Below are 18,843 nucleotides of genomic sequence, written 5' to 3'. Positions count from 1 at the left end.
ATGAATGTAGTAAAGGTTGAGACAGAAAGGAAATTCCAGCAGATTTAGTAGTCATCAGCTAAAAGAGAACAGAAAATTCAAGAAATTAGTTGCCATTGAAAGAAAAGCTGGAAGTTTAAGCATTAGTTTTAAGTTGGTGTGTGTGTGGATGAGTTCACAAGTTTCTTACTTTTAGAAAAATTGTCTTTGTACAAACTTAATTCTTACTTTCAATGGTGAGAATGCAAGTGCTAGCAGCTGTTCCTTTGGTGTTGACAGCTTTGCACATGTATTCTCCTTCGTCTTCAGGGAAGGTTTCAGGTAGGTAAAGGCAGTAAGTTTCTCCTCTTTCAATGTATTGATAGTCCTCGCAGTCTTGCAACATTTCACCCTCAAACCACCACGTGACCCCTGGTGTGGGTTCTCCCATGATTTTCACAGTGAACCTTACAGGCTCTCCATCCACAACAGATGTATTCTTGAGGGGTTTCTTGAACCATGGAGCGCCAGACCGAATGAGTTCTTCATTGTCATCCTCACAGGTTGATCCATTAACAATGCTGCCTTCCTCCTCCTCCTCTTCATCCCCTTTCTGCAAGTTGGGAGTTAGGAAAATTAAATGCCTAGATCATTCTGTTGGAAGTATTTTTAATTTTATAGCACAGAGGCCCTTTGGCCCATCCTGTCCACATGAGTCATTAAACATCTGTCTGTTTAAAATCCTATTTTCCAGCCCTTGGCTCATAACCTTCTGTGCTATGATTTTTCAAGAGACACCTGAATAGTTCTTAAATGTCTTGAAGGTTCCCATATCTACCACCCTTTTTTTGGCTGAATGTTCCTGGTACTCTAACGGCCTTATCCTTACCTTAAAACTTTTCCCTCTGTGTTGATCCCTCTACTAAAGGGAAAGGTTTTCCCCTACCCACCTTGTCTGTGCTCCTCAAAACTTCGTACACTCGCTCAGAACCCCCTTCAGCCTTCTGTGCGCCAAGGAAAACAGCCCCAGCCTATCTAGTCTAGCTGAATCGCTCTAGCTCAGGCAAAATCCTGGTGGATCTCTTCTGCATCCTGCTTTGTGCAATCACAAGCTTCCTTTTATGTGGCAACCAGTACTGCACTCACCACTTCAGCTGTAGTCTAATAACCACCTTGCTCTTGTATTCATTGCCTTGACTAATAAAGGCAAGTATCTCACATGCCTTCTACACCACCTTATCTACCTATTATGTTGCCTTCAAGGGTCTATGGACCTGCACACCAAGGTCCCTTTGATCCTCGGTACTTTCTAGAGTGCTACTGTTATTCATCATATATTCCCTTGCCTTGTTAGTCTTCCCAAAATGCACCACTTCACACTTTTCAGGACTAAATTCCATTTGTCACTGTTCAGCCTAGACTAGCTTCCCTCCTCATTAATTACCACAGCAACCATTTTCATGTTGTCTGCAAACTTATCGATCATACCTTATACATTTAAATAGATCGTTAAAATGCACAATCAACAGTAAAGGACCAGCAGCAAACTGTTATTGGACACAGGTTTCCAGTCACAAAAAAAACCTTTGACCATTACCCTCTGCTTCCTGCCACTAAACCAATTCTGGATCCAAATTGCCTTGGATCCTAAGGGTCTTAGCTTCCTAACTGGTGCCATGGAAGCCGTGGTCAAAAGCCTTATTGGAGACCATGTAGACTATGTCAAGATCATTCACCTCATCTGCACATCTAGGCACTTTCTCTTGAAATTCAATCCGATTTGTTAGATATGATCTTCCCCTTATAAAGCCATGCTGACTATCCTTCGTTAATCCCTGTTTCTCCAAGTGGAGATTAATTCTGATCCTCAGATTTTTTTCTAACAGATTCCCTATTACAGGTGACAGACTCACTGGCCTGTAGTTTTCTGGTTTGTCCCGACCATTCTCAAATAATTGTTTTGCAATTTGCTGTCCTGTGACCAGAGAGGATTTGAAAACTTACATTCAAGGCCCTGCAACCTTCTCCCACAGCAGCCTGGGCACTTATCCAATTTCAAGCATGCTAAAACTGCCAATGCCCCCTCAATACTAACTTGTTCAACTATATCACAGTCCCCTGTCCCTGACTTCTAAACACATTCTGTGTCGTGTATTAAGATGCAAGATACTTCTTTCAAACCTTAGCTATGCTTCCACACAGGTTGGTACATTGATCTCTAATAGGTCCTACACGTGCCCTGGTTCATTCTGTTGCCTCTGATATTTGTCAGAAACCTTTGGATTTTCCTTAATTTTTGTTTTATTCATTCATAGGATGAGGGCGTCGCTAGCTAAGGTAGCATTTATTACCCATCCCTAATTATCCAGAGGGCAATTAAGAGTCAACAACATTTGCTATGGGTCTGGAGTCAGAGCAGTAAGGATGACCGTTTACTTCCCAAATGATATTAGCGAACCAAATGGGATTTTTCAACAATTGACAATAAATTCATGACCATCACTAGACTTTTAATTCCAGATTTTTACTGAATTCAAATTCCACTATCTGCCATGGTGGGATTCAAACCCAGGTCCCCAGAACATTACCTGGGTCTCTGTATTAACAGTCTAGTGATAATTCTTTGTGTCCCTTCTTTGCTGTCCTAATTTATTTTAAAACTCCCTGCACTTTCTGTACCCTAGGTCACCCATTATTTTGAGCCTTTGGTATCTATCATAAGTTTTTTTTTATTGTTCCATTATCCAATCCTGTATGTTCCTTGGCATCCAGTGTTCTCTGTACTTGTTGGTCCCTTCACCCTTATGAGAGTATTCTAGCCCTGCACTCATACTTCTGAATGCTTTCCACTGCTGTGATGTGAATTGACCTTTCCTCATTTCAGAACTTTTATTTCTGGTCTATCTCTGTCATGAGTAATCACATTGAATCTTACTGAATTATGCCAGATCTACCAATTGCCTGGCTTGCTTTCTTAGAATAAGGTCCAACACCTCTAGCTTGTAAGACTTCCTTACTTGTTGATTTCAAAAGCTCTCATGGACACATTGCAAGATCTTCATTCCCTGAAGCCTTTCAGACCTTACCTATCCCAGTTAACGTTTGAGATATTTAAATTCCCCTCATTTGTCGTATTGTTTTTACCCTCCTGAGAATTTCCTATGTATGTCTTTCCCTGACATTTAGGGGCCTATAGCGCACCCCTAGTATGATGATAGGAGCATTGAAAATAGGAGCATGGATAGGCCATTCTGTGTGCTCACAGTTGATTGTTGGACTCCATACCCTGTTGTCCCTTTAGCCCATAGTGTTTCTAACTTTTTCTTGAAAGCAATCAATGTTTTGGTCTCAACTGCTTTCTGTGGCAGAGATTTCCACAGGTTCGCCACTGACTGAAAAAAAAATTTAGATCTGTAGAACTCCTACAGTGCAGGAAGGGGCCGTTTGCCTGATCAATTCCATTGTTAATCCACCTAGCTTGCACATCCCTAGATACTATGGGGCAATTTCCCATGGCCAATCCACCTAATCTGCACATCTTTGGATGGTGGAAGGAAACTGAAGCACTCAGCAGAAAAGGGAAAAAATGCAAACTCCTTCATAGACAGTCACCAAAAGCTGGAATCAAATCCGTGTCCATGGTACTCTGAGGTAGCAATGCTAGCCACTGTGCCACCTGTATCCTTAAACTGTGATCCCTGATACTGGACTACCTGGTCATCTGGAACATCCTTCCTGCGTTTACTGTTTCGTCCTGGTAGAACTTAATCAATATTTTTCCTTGATTTCCACTGCTCTCATTTTTTGAATATCCATGAATATATTCCTAACTAATCCAGTTTCTCTTCATATATCAGAACATGACCACAGTATTCACAATGATTGGAATAGGAAAAGTCTGAAATTTAATGTTTCATTGCAAGTTTCACTCTTTAGTAACGACTACAGTGCTTCAGTATAGTAAATTCCTTAACATTGTTATATTGCTTAAGGTGCCATCTTTAGGGTGAAATGTTGAACTAAGGCCCAACTACTTGTTTCACTGCTACAAGATCCCAAAGAACATATTCTGAAGAATAGCGGAGGAGTTATCCACGGTGTCCTCGGAAAGACTTAAAATTCAACATGAAAGTTTAATGACATTTTCATTTGTTTTTTTTGGGAGCTTGGCATGGACAAATGGACTGCTGCTTTTCCTGCATAATTACTTGCATGTCAACAATGCAAAATTGGTATAAATGTTTTGGAGCATTTAAGGTGAATATAGAGCTTAAACATTTTGTCAATTGCTAATTTGGTATCACTTCCTGTATTCTGATTTACCCTTGCCTTCTATTTTCAGAACCTCTCTGGTTCAGAACTTTGGAACTTTGCAGATTTATCATTGGCCGAACAGATCAATGTCAGCATTTATTCCCCACTCCAGTTAACACTAGCTACATATCCTATTTTTACTGTTGTGCTTGTCTAGCTTCCCCTTAAACTGAGTTTCAATAATGCCATGTGGTAGCCAGTTCCATAGTTTGGATAAGGAAATTCGCGTTTTCATTTAACTTTCTGGTGACTTTCTCAGATGGCCCCTCGTTTTGATTATCTTTGCAAATGGATAAAAATGTCCTCTACCTTATCCAACCCACTTAACCATCAAAATCTTGCAACATACAAGTTAGCCATTGTGTTTAGTCAGCAAAAGACAGCCACCGTTTCATTCACTCGGATATGATACAGATTGGATATGTTTTTGGAAATTATCTTACACGATACCTTTTGCAGTGCTGCATCAATTTCCTTCTGCTCAAATTGCATCCGTTGAAGTTTTTGCTCTTCAATTCTTCTCCTTTCTTCTTCCTCTCTTGCTTTAGCCATTTGCTGAAAGCGAGCTCGCATGTCAACTTTGTGTGTAAATGGAGCGTCATCTCTTTTAGGCTCCTTTGTGACCTCTTCTGTTTCTTCCTGCAAATATAAAACAACTAAATTTGTGACTGTTGACCTTAATTTTATCATACTGCAGGCTGAGCAAAGCAATAGCCTTACGGCCTGCTCCCCTGAAATTTCATCTCCCTGCTTACCAAGAATCATTTCTCCATGATGTAGCAAAATCATTTCCAAAGACACTCAATCTTCAAAATTTCTCCTCATCTGTCTTAAATGGGCAATCCCTTACTTTGAAACTCTGACTCCTTGTTCTGGATTCTTCTGCAGATGGAAAACATCCTTTCTGCATGCACATTGTCAAAAGCCATCAGGATATTATGTTGAAATCAAGTTGTCTCGTGCTTTTTTAAATTCGAAGCGATACAAGCCTTGCATGTCCTGCATTTCCTCAGCAAACAGCCTGCCCATTCCAGCGGTTAGTGTAGTGATTTTGAAAACAGTCTCCCAACAGCAAATGTAGCAGCCAACTTGAGCACAAGCAGATCATATATGGTTATGATTAAATGACGAGCAAATCTGTGAAGTGAGGGATAAATATTGAAGAAGTGCTAGGGAAATGCTCCTTAAAAATTAGGGTGGCACTGCATCCACCTGAAGGGACAATCAGCATCTTGTTTAAAGACTTCCAACAGTGGTTTCTTCTGTATCCTTAAGAAATTATCCTGTCTACGTCATTGTTCAGAACCAACCACATTGCTGTGGCCTGAAGTGACATGTTGCCCAGAAAAGGCAAGGGTGAGAGAGATGGATATTTGCCACGGACTAGCTTTTCAATTCTAGATCTTTTATTGAATTCAGATATCACTATCTGCCCTGGCGGGCTTTGAGCCCATGTTTGCAGAGCATAAGCAATCTGAAACCTCAGGCTAGACTACTGACATTGCCACAATTTATCACCTTCCCCATCAATTATTGCAAACTGTGACTATCCTCCTCACAGACTCAAGACAGAGACTGGTGGACCAGACAAACACATCACAGATGAACTTTAATGCAGAGAAGTGGGAAGTGCACTTTAGTAGGAGTAACAAGCATTCTAAAAGGTCAAAGGTTATTGACTTTAGCAGAGAGCTGGCTTAGTCACTCGCCACCTAATCTGCCTGGACCACAGAGTGTCATCATGTCCTGCTTTGCTCAACCAAAATGGCTCACTGTTACAGGATAGAGCTAAGCAATTACCCCATCCCATCAAAGCTATGCAGTAGTGCTGCATTCGGTTATAGATGGTGAACAAATAACTGACCGGAGAAGTAGGTGCCACAATCATCCCCACCCAGAATGATGGAGTCCAGCACATAAGTGCAAAAGACAAGGCTAGGATATTTGCAACCACCTTCAGACTTGTGCTTCAAGCCTAAGTGGCCCAAAGCTCAGTTCCAATACAATTACAACACTAGTGTTTAGCTGGCAGTGTGGGAAGCTGGCCAGCTGTCCTGTCCACAGAAATAATCTATCCAATCCATTTAATTATTACTCCATGCTGTTCAATTGCAGTCTTCATTACTGTCATAGCAATAGACTAGCCGTAATTAGTAGCAGCTATTCCAATTCATGAATGTTTTCTTTCCAAGAAAACAATAAGTGAACATCCTACACATGCTCCAACATGACTGAGAATGCTGTTGGAAATTACAGCCTCAAATCAAAGGGAGATACGATGGAGCTGTGGTCAGCTTGCAGAGTGAAGAATCAAATGTTTATGATAAAAATGGGTACTATAAAAAGAATTGAGGAGAAATTAATGTAGAGGGAATTGTGACTTTTAAGGCAGCTACTGGGAATGTGCACTGGAGGCTATGTCAAAATGACATCAAATCGCATGGAATTGGAGTCTGAGGTATGCCAGATTCCAGATAGGATGTACTGTTACTGTTGACATATAATTGTTAAACCAGTTGTTACTCACTTTTAAAAATGTAGTACACTCATTACTATATAGCCACCATGGTCAAAGAGGACCATAGACTGATTTCTTAGAGAGATGACTGGTCGTGGTTTAACCTGAGAGTCGCAAGGGCTGAGGTTGAGAAGATGGGCCCTCGATGGTAACTTCAGCCCATGCATAAATTGAACTTGAGTAATAGCGGCAATAACCTGCTCATCAGTGGTCATTTTGGGTTCCACCAGGTATACTGAACTCTAGACCTCACCAGTCTCACTTTTTGCATTGACAAAAGAACTGAGTTTTCAAGGTGAAGTGAAAGTGACTGTTCTTGCCATCAAGTGTGATATCGAGGAGCCTCAGCAGAACTGAAGACAGTGAGAATCTGAGAGGAGTGTTGTGTACATGTGGGATTCCTCATGTGAAAGAAGCTGGTTGTGATTGTGGAAGTCCCAGACCATCATTGCAGAAGTTCCTTAAGCCCAACCATCTTCAACTGTTTCATTGGTGACTGATTCCTCCATTATGATTCATGATTGTCTTCCATCAGTCAGGACTGAAATTGCTCTTAGCATATCGTGTGTGACATTGATCTGTGAATGTGACTGAAGGATTAGTTCTCCCCTGTTCCCCCCTCCAATCTTATGCAAAGGAAATAGTGGCATAGTGGTATCTCCACCAGACTAGTGGGCCCAGAAGCCACACTCATGTGACTGACTCTTGTCCTTTGAACTGAGTGGCTTGCTAAATTAATGCAAAGGCAGTTTGAGATTGGCAACAACTAGCCCACTTCCCAGAATATAACTTTTTTTCAAAAAGCAAACCTTTGACAATAACTGCATTCAAGAAGCACCTGGATGAATACATGAATAGGAAAGTAGAGGGATACAAATCCTGTAAGTGAAGACAGTTTTAATATGGAAGGGCAAAATGTGTCAGTGCATGCTTACAGGGCAACATAGTGGCTCAGTGGTTAGCACTGCAACCTCAGCACCAGGAACCCAGATTCAATTCCACCCTCGGGCAACTGTCTGTGTGGAGTTTGCACATTCTCCCCGTGTCTACACCGCTTTCCTCCCACAGTCCAAAGATTTGTAGGTTGGGTGAATTGGCTATGTTAAATTGCCCATAGTGTCCAGGGATGTGTAGGTTAGATGGGTTAGCCATGGGAAATACAGTAGTACAGGGTAAGGTTGGGATGGGGGTGAGTCTGGGTGGGATGCTCTTCGGAGAATTGATGTGGACTTGTTAGGCCGAATGGCCTCTATCCGCACCGCTGGGATTCTGTGATTACAGGCTTGGAGGGCTGAAGGGCCTGTTCCTGTGTTGTATTGTTCTTTGACACAGTTAACCCTTCTCTTAGACCAATAGCTTGGCCTCATTCTGAACTATTCACTTGTATCCAGAGCTCATCTCCAATGGATTGTCTTAATTCACCTGCACTGTTATTTCTGCTGTCTCCCAAGGAATGTATGTTTGGCTAGTGCCTATTTCTCAACTATCTGCTGCCTCTTGGTGACATCGTCCCATAAAAAAGGATAGGATACCCAGCTGTACCTCACCATGACCCTGCAGCCCCATGCCTGATCTGTCATGCCACTTTCCTACACTCAGTCCAGGGTGAGCAGAAATTTCCAGGAATATTAGGAATACGAAAGTCTTAATGTGCCATGACAAATCCTTTTTTCTTTGGAATCACTACATTGTAAGAGCAGTGTCTGATGCAGACGTAGACTGCCTGGTTTACACTTAAAGCCCCTCATAGTTTTCAAACACTTGTCTAAATCTCTCCTTAAGTTCATTTAGAGCAGTAAAGTTTATGAGCAGGTTGTCTTTTTAATTGAATTAGATTCAATTGTCACATGTACTTACATGAGTACGGTGAAAAGTTTACAAGTTGCCACTTGCGGCACCATCTTAGGTATAAAGGTACCTAGGTATGGATTCTTGAGCACAAATTCTTTGGGGAAAATATTTAGAAAAATAAAGGCAACACTGCATCAGATTTTTGAATTTGTGTTCCGCATACTACCATATTTATTGACTTCAGCTCCTCAACTTGAAAGGGTGAGATTTTAAAGTTTATTAATTGAGGCTCTGCAACCATCAAACTCCTAACTTGAGTATAAAATCATGGCTCAATGATTCACTCCTTTCCTATGGCATTGACATTTATGACTGAACCTTCTCCTGAAACATCCAGTGCCAGCAAATGTAGTGGGAAGCCCAAGTCTGAAAACTATTAGAATATTGATTTAGCTGCACTGTCTGTTGCTCTTAATGAAAGTTTTAATGTCGTAGGGTATCCTGAATGTGGCATTAAAATTCCTGTTTGAATTTCAAAGCCAGCACTCCACTTCCCTCAAGCAAAAACACAAGCAGGAAGCAAATAATTTCTTCTGACCAGAATGTATTGCATAATTGAAAACCCATTCTTACAATTTTGCCAATAATACAGAGAGAACTTTTTCCCTGCGTTCCATGCTTTTGGCACTGAATAAAGGAATCCAGAGATTCTAAGCACTAGAGTTCCTTTACCATATTCCATTCTTCCTCAATGTGATTACAAAATGAAACAAAGGGAAAAGATTGTCAATAGCAGCAGGGATTTCTGCATTACTGCACAACACTGTACCGTGGGACAGGATGGATGTTTTATATCTTAGAAACCAGGGTGACTTTGGATTTGCAACATCATGTCCAAAGCTGGTAAGTGCATGGAAAAACGTCCAGACTTTTTCAGTTTCTCACAAGCCACACACCATCCTGATTGGAACTGTATCATCATTCCTCTCCCTATAACTAGTTCAAAATCCTGGAACTCCCTTCGTAACAGCCCTGTTCAGGAAGGCAGCTCTCCAACACCACTTCCTACAAAGTAATTCGGAATGGGCAGTAAACATGGTTCACATCCCAACAATGATTTAATTTAAAAAAAAACTTTGTAAAAATTGCTTAACTACTATTCAAAATTTGTTATCAAGGAGTGTCTGTAGGTGATACATGAAGATGAGCAGGTTCCCTGTCCCTCTTTAGGTCCACCTTTCAGTTAGATTATGCGTTAACTCCATTTATCTACTTTGATGTATATGCTTTCATAACACAGCCTAATAAAATCACAATCATGAAAATTTCAGTATTTAGAGAGTATTAATTTTTTTTTAGATTTCCATTACATATGGTGTGATGTGATAGTTACTTCTGGTTTCACTTCAGAATGGACTGATGCAGAACGACAATTATTGATTAATTTTATAGTAGCCAATTCCTTTTCCCTAGATTCCACTACGAGTGAGTTATCCTTACAAGTGCCTCTATTAGATCACGTGTCAACATGGGAACACAAGCCAGAGTTGTGGCACAAAGCAGAAGGTTTATCATAGCTGAATCTGACCATGTCTGTTGGTCTTTTCTGAAAACTCAGACTCATTATGGCTCCAAGGAAGTCATTTAGCAAATTGACTATTTAGAGCAATCTAGCCAGTTCCATTCTATCCCTGTACCCATGGATGTTCATATCCCTGCAGTCTCCGTACAGTTTTCTGTTGAAATTATTGATGTCTCTGCTTGCACCATCCCCAGCAAGGATTATCAATAACGTAAAAAGACATGGGACAGTGTAGTGAAAATATACTGATGTGGATAATTGAATTGCTTAGCAGAGCCAGCTTGCATAGGCTGAATGACCTACTACTGTTTCTGTGTTCCTCTCTGCACCTTCTCGAACATAACCGTGTTGGTTTAATCCCCCATTCCTGAAACCATTCTGGTAAATCTCCTTTGCACCCTCTCGAGGATCCTGACAACTTTACTGAAGTTTCGTGACCAGAACTGGACGTTACCCTACAGTGGTCTCTTAGTATCAACTGAACCTCATACATAAAGGGTAATTTCTGAGAAGTGTGTGTATGTCCAGTTAAATTGAGTCTGCATTTCGACATGGGGTAGGTTTGCTGCCACTGTCCTCTCGGTGTAGGGATATACACGGCTTACTTAGTTTAGTGTGGCAGAGGAAAAAACCATGTGGGAAGGTGATGGCCGAGTGGTATTGTTAGCGATCATGTGGTATGGGGTGGTATCCCTACCTCCTGAACAAGGCTGCATGGGTTCAAGTCCCACCTGCTTCCAGAGGTGTGTAATAACATGGAAAATATTGTATGAGTGGCGTGGTGGCTCACTGGTCAGCACTGCTGCTTCACAGCACCAGGTACCCAGGTTCGATTCCAGCCTTGGGTGACTGACTGTGTGGAGTTTGTGTGTTCTCACCATGTCTGCGTGGGTTTCCTCCCACAGTTCAAAGACACTCTGTGCAGGTTAGGTGGATTGGCCGTGCTAAACTGTCCTGTGGTGTCCAGGGAAGTGCAGGTTAGGGTGGATTGGCCGTGCTAAATTGTCCTGTGGTGTCCCGGGAAGTGCAGGTTAGGGTGGATTGGCCGTGCTAAATTGTCCTGTAGTGTCCACGGAAGTGCAGGTTAGGTGGATTAGCCATGATAAATGCAGGGTTACAGGGATAGCAGTTGGGGCTGTGTCTGGGTGGGATGCTTTTCGGAGCATCAGGGCAGATTTGATGGGCCGAGAGGGATTCTATGAACCACTTGGTAGTCTAACTAGAAGAGGCTCCTGTACTGAGCAAAACGTGATTTTTTTTTTTTATTCACACACGGATGTATCATTGGCGAGGTCACCATTTACTGCCTATCCCGAACTGGCGAGAAGGCTGTTAGGAGTTAATCACATTTCTGTGAGTCACACATAGGCCACACCAGGTAAGTAAAGCCATTAGTGAATCAGATGGGTTTTTCCCCTGACAACTGGCAACAGTCCCATGGTCATCACTAAATCCTTAATTCCAGATTAAAATTGAATTTAAATTCCACCATCTGCCATGGTCAGATTCAAACCGGGGTTCCTCTTGTATGTGTTGTTACACGTTAGCAATTAATTTCAGATAAATTGTTCCAAGGATTTTGAGGAGGACCAGGTATGAGGTCACACTCCTTCAAGTTCGTAAGCAGTTCTGTTCACAAGTCCATGTGACATCATCAGAGTGGGTGTTATTTCGGGCACTGCTCAGTATTAACCCTTTCAGATCCATGTACAACAAGTGTTAGTTACGCCAACTTGTTCTGTATTTTCCTTTCATCAAAAATTTCTCTATTTTCTATCGCTGAGACATTATGTTGCCCAGAGGCAGAGGAATGGAGACCGCTGTCCATCCCATGTCAGGCAGAATGTACAGAAATTGACCATCAGAGCTGACTTAACTGACTGTAATCCTCTTTAAAATGGCATACTTACCCGTTGGTGATTTCTGCAGCCAAACTCCTGAGGCTGGCCTGTTATGAATTGGAGGAAACCAAGGGGAAAATCAACTCTGCGCAGGAGCAGTGCCATCAGAACAAGATACGGCCTTGTTACAGTACCTAACACTGAATTTCAGGATTAAATTCATTAAGTGTCCCGAAAATACTTTGGCAGCAACTGAGGGAAGGTAAATGTGTTAGGTAAGTATGTAAGGAGGCAGAGTGCCGAGTGGATAAGGGGAGGGGTGGGTGTGTTGGGGTACCAGGAAAAAGAATGGGTGCTCAGAACATGGGCAGTGCTCATTGGGATGGGGGCAGATTGGGGGCTTGGTCTGGCAGGAGGGGAGAGGGGTTTTTTGGGTTGGACTGGGGTTGGGAGGGAGGAGAGTGGCAGAATGGCAGGTCCAGGAGGTCTGCTCTGGCAGGAGGACGTGGGCCGAGTCAGGGAATCAGTGGGGATTCGGTTGGATAGATCCCAATGGGTCACGGTAGGTTTTTAATCCTCTAATCTTTCCTGGGCAACTATTGAGCTGAATGCAGTCGGAACCCTCTGAAGTCTCAGAGGGTGCAAGATGCTGCAGGTTTGCCAATTAGAAAATTCAATTTCTTGAGCAATTCCTTCGGAAGGAGCTGCAACAGGGGGATTCTGCAAGATCCTCATGCGCAACTCTAGCCAACGCTGGAATACATGGGAGATTGTATTCAGTCGTTTACTTGTCGTATTTGCTGTTATAGGGTCATAGAGTTACAGTGTCATACAGCACGAAACAGACCATTCAGCTCAACCCGTAAATACCGACCACATTTCGTAAACTGAACTAGTCCTATTTGCCTCTAAACCTTTCCCATCCATATCCATGTCCCTGTCCAAATGCCTTTTAAATGTTGTGATTGTACTAGCCTCCACCACTTCGTCTGGCAGCTTGTTCCATATACGCACCACCCTCTGTGTGAAAAAGTTGCCCCTCACATTCCTTTTAAATCTTTCCTCTCTCAAGTTAAACCTATGCCCTGTAGTTTTGGACTCCCCTTCCTTGGGAAAAGACCTTGGCTAGTCACCTGATCTATGCCCCTCATGATTTCATAAACCTTTATAAGGTCACCCCTCAATCACCTACGCTCTAGGGAGAGAAAAGTCCCACCCTGTCTAGCCTTTCCTTATAATTCATGGAGAGGGATAGGAGCAGATGGTATAGGAAAGTATTTAATTGGGGGAGGGGGAATTACAATGCTATTAGGCAAGAATGACAGAGCACCAATTGGGATTAGATGTTCTCAGGGAAATGCACAATAGAAATGTGGAGGTTGTTTAGGGAGCAGTTGCTACAAGTACTGGATAGGTTTGTCCCACTGAGGCAAGGAAAGGATGTTAAGGTGAAGGAACCTTGGACGACAAGACATGCTGAGCACCTAGTCAAGAGGAAGAAGGAAGCTTACTTATGGTTGAGGAAGCAAGGATCAGGCAGGGCTCTAGAGGTCTACAAGGTAGTCAGGAAAAAACTGAAGAATGGACTTAGGAGAGCTAGAAGGGGGTATGAGAAAACTTTGGTGGGTAGGATCAAGGAAAACCCCAAGGCGTTCTATACTTACATGGGGAACAAGAGGATGGCCAGAGTGAGAGTAGGGCCAATCAGGGATAGTGGAGGGAACTTGTGTACAGAGTCAGAGGAGGTAGGGAGGTCCTTAATGAATACTTTGCTTCAGTATTCACCTGAGAGAGGAACTTTGATGTTTTGTGAGGACAGCATGAAACAGCCAGATATGCTTGAACAGGTTGATGTTAGGAAGGAGGATGTGCTAGAAATTTTGAAAAACATGAGGATAGATAAGTCCCCTGGGCCAGACGGGATATACCCAAGGTTATTACGGGAAGAGAGGAAAGAGATTGCTGCCCCTTTGGCCATGATCTTTGCGTCCTCACTGTCCACTGGAGTAGTACCAGAAGATTGGAGGGTGGCAAATGTCATTCCCTTGTTCAAGAAAAGGAATAGGGATAATCCTGGGAATTACAGACTGGTCAGTCTTTATTCTGTGGTGGTCAAATTATTGGAGAGGATTCCGAGAGGTAGTATTTATGATTATTTGGAAAGCACAGTTTGATTAGAAATAGCATGGATTTGTGAGGGGCAGGTCATGCCTCAAGCCTTATTGAATTCTTTGAGGATGTGACAAAACACATCAATGAAGGTAGAGCAGTGGATGTGGTGTATATGGATTTTAGCAAAGAGTTCGATAAGGTTCCACATGGTAGGCTCATTCAGAAAGAGAGGAGGCATGGGATTCAGGGAAATTTGGCTGTCTGGATACAAAACTGGCTGTCCAATAGAAGACAGAGGGTGGTAATAGATGGTAAGTATTCAGCCTGGAGCTCGGAGATCAGTGGTGTTCCACAGGGATCTGTTCTGGGACCTCTGCTCTTTGTGATGTTTATAAGTGACTTGGATGAGGAAGTGGAAGGGTGGGCTAGTAGGTCTGCTGATAACACAAAGTTTGGGGGAATTGTGGACAGCGTGGAGGGCTGTTGTAGATTGCAACAGGTCATTGACAGGATGCAGAGCTGGGCAAAGAAGTGGCAGATGGAATTCAACCCAGAAAAGTATGAAGTGATTCATTTTGGAAGGTCAAATTTGAATGCAGAATACAGGGTTAATGGCAGGATTTTCGGCAGTGTGGTGGAACGGAGGGATCTTGGGGTCCATGTCCGTAGATCCCTTAAAGTCGCTACCCAGGTTGATAGCGTTCTAAAGAAGGCGTATGGTGTGTTCGCTTTCATTGGCAGGGCAATTGAGTTTAAGAGCCGCGAGGTTAAACTGCAGCTGTATAAAACTCTGGTTAGACCACACTTGGATTATTGTGTTCAGTTCTGGTCACCTCATTATAGGAAAGATGTGGAAGCTTTAGAGAGGGTGCAGAGGAGATTTACCAGGATGCGGCCTGGACTGGAGGGCAGGCCTTATGAGGAAAGGTTGAGGGAGCTCGGGCTTTTTTCATTGAAGTGAAGAAGGATGAGAGGTGACTTGATAGAGGTTTACAAGATGATGAGAGGCATAGATAGAGTGGATAGCCAGAGACTGTTTCCCAGGGCGGAAATGATTATTACGAGGGGACATAATTTTGAGGTGATTGGAGGAAGGTATAGGGGAGATGTCAGAGGTAGGTTCTTCACACAGAGAGTGGTGGGCATGTGGAATGCGCTGCCAGCAGTGGTAGTGGAGTCAGATACACATTAGAGACTTTTAAGCGACTCTTGGATAGGCACATGGAGGATAGTAAAATGTAGGGTACGCAGGGTAGACTGATCTTAGTAGGATAACAGGTTGGCACAACATTGTGGGCCGAAGGGCCTGTACTGTGCTGTACTGTTCTATGTTCTAACTCAAACCCTCCAGTCTCGGTAACATCCTTGTACTCTTTCCAGTTTAACAACATCCTTCTGTGGCAGGGTGATTAGAATTGTCAGCGGTCCTCCAAAAGTGGCCTTTCCAATATCTTGTGTTGTCATAATGTGACGTAGCAACTGCTGTACTCAATGCTGTGACAGATGAAGGCAAGCAGGCAAAAAGTTATTTGACATAATGCGAATAAATCAGGGTCATCTCGATTGAATTTGAATTGAAGCTAAGTGCTGGAAAATGGGCTCGGAATAGTGAGGTGGCTGTTTTGACCAGTGTGATTGTGACGGACCAAAGCATTACCTTCTGTGCTGTAGATCTTTCTATGACCAGAGTCAAATGAACAATTCTTATCTGAAACCAACTAAGGTCCCAAAAAGTTTCCTTTCAGACTCAGTGCGGATTTGATTACAGGTAGTTTTCTTTTAACGCGATAGTTGCGTTCTTGTGTGACCTCGTGCTATGGAAAATCATGTAATAGGGAAATCGCTACAAAAAAAATCACTACCTGTACAGCAGAAAGTTTGTGTTATCCAAACAGAGTCTACTATTCATCAATTTCATTACAGCTAATTCATGTGAATAAAACACACGTTATAGCAGAAATACCTGTATATGAATTAGCTGTCCCTTCTACACTACTGAAGGATTCAATGGGCATGTGTTGAAGACTTACATTTTTGTCGCACCTCTAACGACCTCAGGATGTCCCCAAAAAAAGTTAACATCGAAATGAAATATATTCTAAGTGTTGTCAATGTCAAGGAAAGGTGATAGGAACAGAAATAGGCCATTCAGTCCATTTGGCCTGCCCTGCCATTCAATACAATCATGACTGATCAAGCACTTCAACCACCTGACCCATAACCCCGCACGCGATTGGTAATTAGAAATCGATTGATCTCTATCTTAAACATACTTAAAGACTGAACACTCTGTGTTAGAAAATTCCGAAGTTTACGTACAGCAAGTTCCCACAAACAGCCATGGGATATAAAATAATCTGTAAGACATTGGCCAAGAGAAAAATATTGGCTAGGAGATGGGGCCGAACTCACCGGTTGTTCAAAACAGATCTGTATGATCTATTGCATCTACCTGAACATTTCAAATGCACCACAGACAGTGCAGCACTCCCTCAGTTCTGCACCAGAATGTGATAAAAGGCTATTTGTTCATGTGTCTGAGGTGGGATTTCAATACACGTCCTTCTTAAGCAGAAGCAGACTGTGACCCACTGAACCCTAGACATCTCAAACACTTTAAAAATGATATGATACAATTTCAAGAAAGATGTGCATTTCAACAGCTGCTTATCCTAGCAACACAGTTGCTTTGTTTGAAGAAATGCCGTGGCTTATTTTGTTGTGAAGGGGAGGTAGTGACAGAGTGGCAATATCACTGGACCAGGGGCACAGGCACCGTAGGAGATGGTGGGATATAAATTTGATTAATAAATGTGGAATATAAAGCTAGTCTCAATGATGGTGACCAAGACAACTGTCATCAATTGTTGTACAAACCCATCTGGTTCACCAACGTCCTTTGTGGAAGGAAATCTGCCATTTTTTCTCAAGAAGGGTCGAGGCCTGAAACGTCAGCCTTCCTGCTCCTCTGATGCTGCTTGGCCTGCTGTGTTCATCCAGCTCTACACCTTGTTATCTCTGCCATTCTTACTTGGTCTACATATAACACCTGACCCACAGCAATGTTGAAATAAGTGCACAGAGGCTGGTATCCCATCACCAAGTCACCCTTTATTTAGATGCATAGTGTACGTGGGCTGTGACCAGCCAGCTCAAAGCTGGTCCCTAAATTGAAGAGAATCTCTGAATCTCCTGTTTATATCTAGGGCCCCCCATTTGGTCCAGGTGAACAATCCCAATCGAGGATCTCATAGTCATTGAGATCAACCTAGCCTTTGTTCCAATCACTGCAAGTGTGTTTGTTTGACTCTTAACTGCCCACTGAGATGATTGAGAGATTCACTGAGTTCAAGAGCCAATAAGGACTGAGCAACAAATGCTGACATGGCCGGTGATGGATGCAACCAATGAAAAGAAGAAAGAAAAGATTTGAGTGATATTCAGCACCCTCAAAAAGCCATGGCCATTTGGCTTGATTTCAGTGATATTACCTGAGAAAGGGATGTTGGCTTGGACACTTAAGGGATCCTCATGTACTGCCCTGGGATCTTTAATGGGAACATACAGATGAAATCTCACTTGTTCAACATTCTGTTTTAGGATGAGACTACTCCCTGGGATGCAACACTGCTTCCAACACAATTGCATTCCAACCCAATTTGGGAGTTTAGTTCCTGAGCCCATAGTTTCTTGATCCAGATGCAGGAATGTTGGCCTCTGTGTATTGAGAAAGGCCAAGCAGAATAGAATTATCCCTCAAATTTTATGCTCAAGGTTCTTCCAATCAAGTCAACCAATTTTCTACCAGAAGAAAACTTACCTCTCTGAATCGTTCAGATTCTCTTTCCTTTATCTCCAGGTCCTCCGCTCTCCTCTTGGCTCTTTCATCTTCGATCTTCTTCTGTATTTCCTCCTCTGACAGCTTGCCAATCTTTTCAAACTTTGACTTTAAGTTTTTGGCTTGAATGGAACCTGTTCTTTTTAGCCTCATCAGCTCTTCATACTCTGTACTTACAACTCCAGAGCTCTCATTGATTTCATCCTGAAAGGAGTCAGAGCAGAGAATTGGAAACTGGGGGCAGGGGGGAACGTATACATGACTAAAAGCCTCGATTTCCCCTTCACCCCACCTCTTTGTAGGATGGGCAGTTCTGTTATAACCAATTGCTTTTCTCTGTATGTGGAGATTGTTGAAAGGCTGGAAATTATTGCTCGTCTTCAGTTGTACACAAGTGAATGGCTTGAGAGTTTAAGAATTAACCATATTGTTTGGGATATTTAGCCATATACAGCCCAGATGAGAGGAGTCCGTCCTTTCAGGATGCTAGTAATCAGGACATCCCCAATTTACGAATGTCTGACTTACGAACAGGGTATAATTTATACACTGGTGTAATTTTAACGATCTGACGTACAAACATCTCCTGTATATATGAATGGCTATTTTGCATTGATCTGCATTGTATTCTGCCTTTTGTACAAATCAACTAGCAAACAGACTGAAGAACAGAGACAACAAGGTGCAGGGCTGGACGAACACAGCAGGCCAAGCAGCATCATAGGAGCAGAGAGGCTGACGTTTCGGGCCTAGACCCTTCATCAGAAAAGGGGGAGGGGAAGGGGGTTTTGAAATAAATAGGGAGAGAGTGGGAGGCGGATAGAAGAGGGATAAACCCCCTTCCCCTCCCCCTTTTCTGATTCCTCTATCCCTCTTCTATCCGCCTCCC

At 42.7% G+C, this 18,843-nt stretch overlaps 1 protein-coding gene across 2 annotated transcripts in view; it reads right to left on the bottom strand.

Annotated features, from left to right (window-relative positions):
• nexn (nexilin (F actin binding protein)) overlaps nucleotides 1–18,843 on the bottom strand; it is a 170,204-nt gene that overhangs the window by 86,654 nt on the left and 64,707 nt on the right. For both annotated transcript variants that reach the window (XM_048602419.1, XM_048602420.1), the window contains 3 exons: nucleotides 17,937–18,158; nucleotides 4,723–4,911; nucleotides 208–571 (listed from right to left, as the gene is read on the bottom strand). In XM_048602419.1, coding sequence (XP_048458376.1) covers nucleotides 208–571; nucleotides 4,723–4,911; nucleotides 17,937–18,158 — 775 coding nt within the window. The remainder of the gene's footprint in view (nucleotides 1–207; nucleotides 572–4,722; nucleotides 4,912–17,936; nucleotides 18,159–18,843) is intronic.

Source organism: Rhincodon typus, chromosome 10 (assembly GCF_021869965.1).
Source record: "Rhincodon typus isolate 14 chromosome 10, sRhiTyp1.1, whole genome shotgun sequence".
Taxonomy (NCBI): domain Eukaryota; kingdom Metazoa; phylum Chordata; class Chondrichthyes; order Orectolobiformes; family Rhincodontidae; genus Rhincodon; species Rhincodon typus.
Note: the sequence above shows the minus strand (reverse complement) of the source record. Positions and strands in the feature narration are given on the sequence as shown.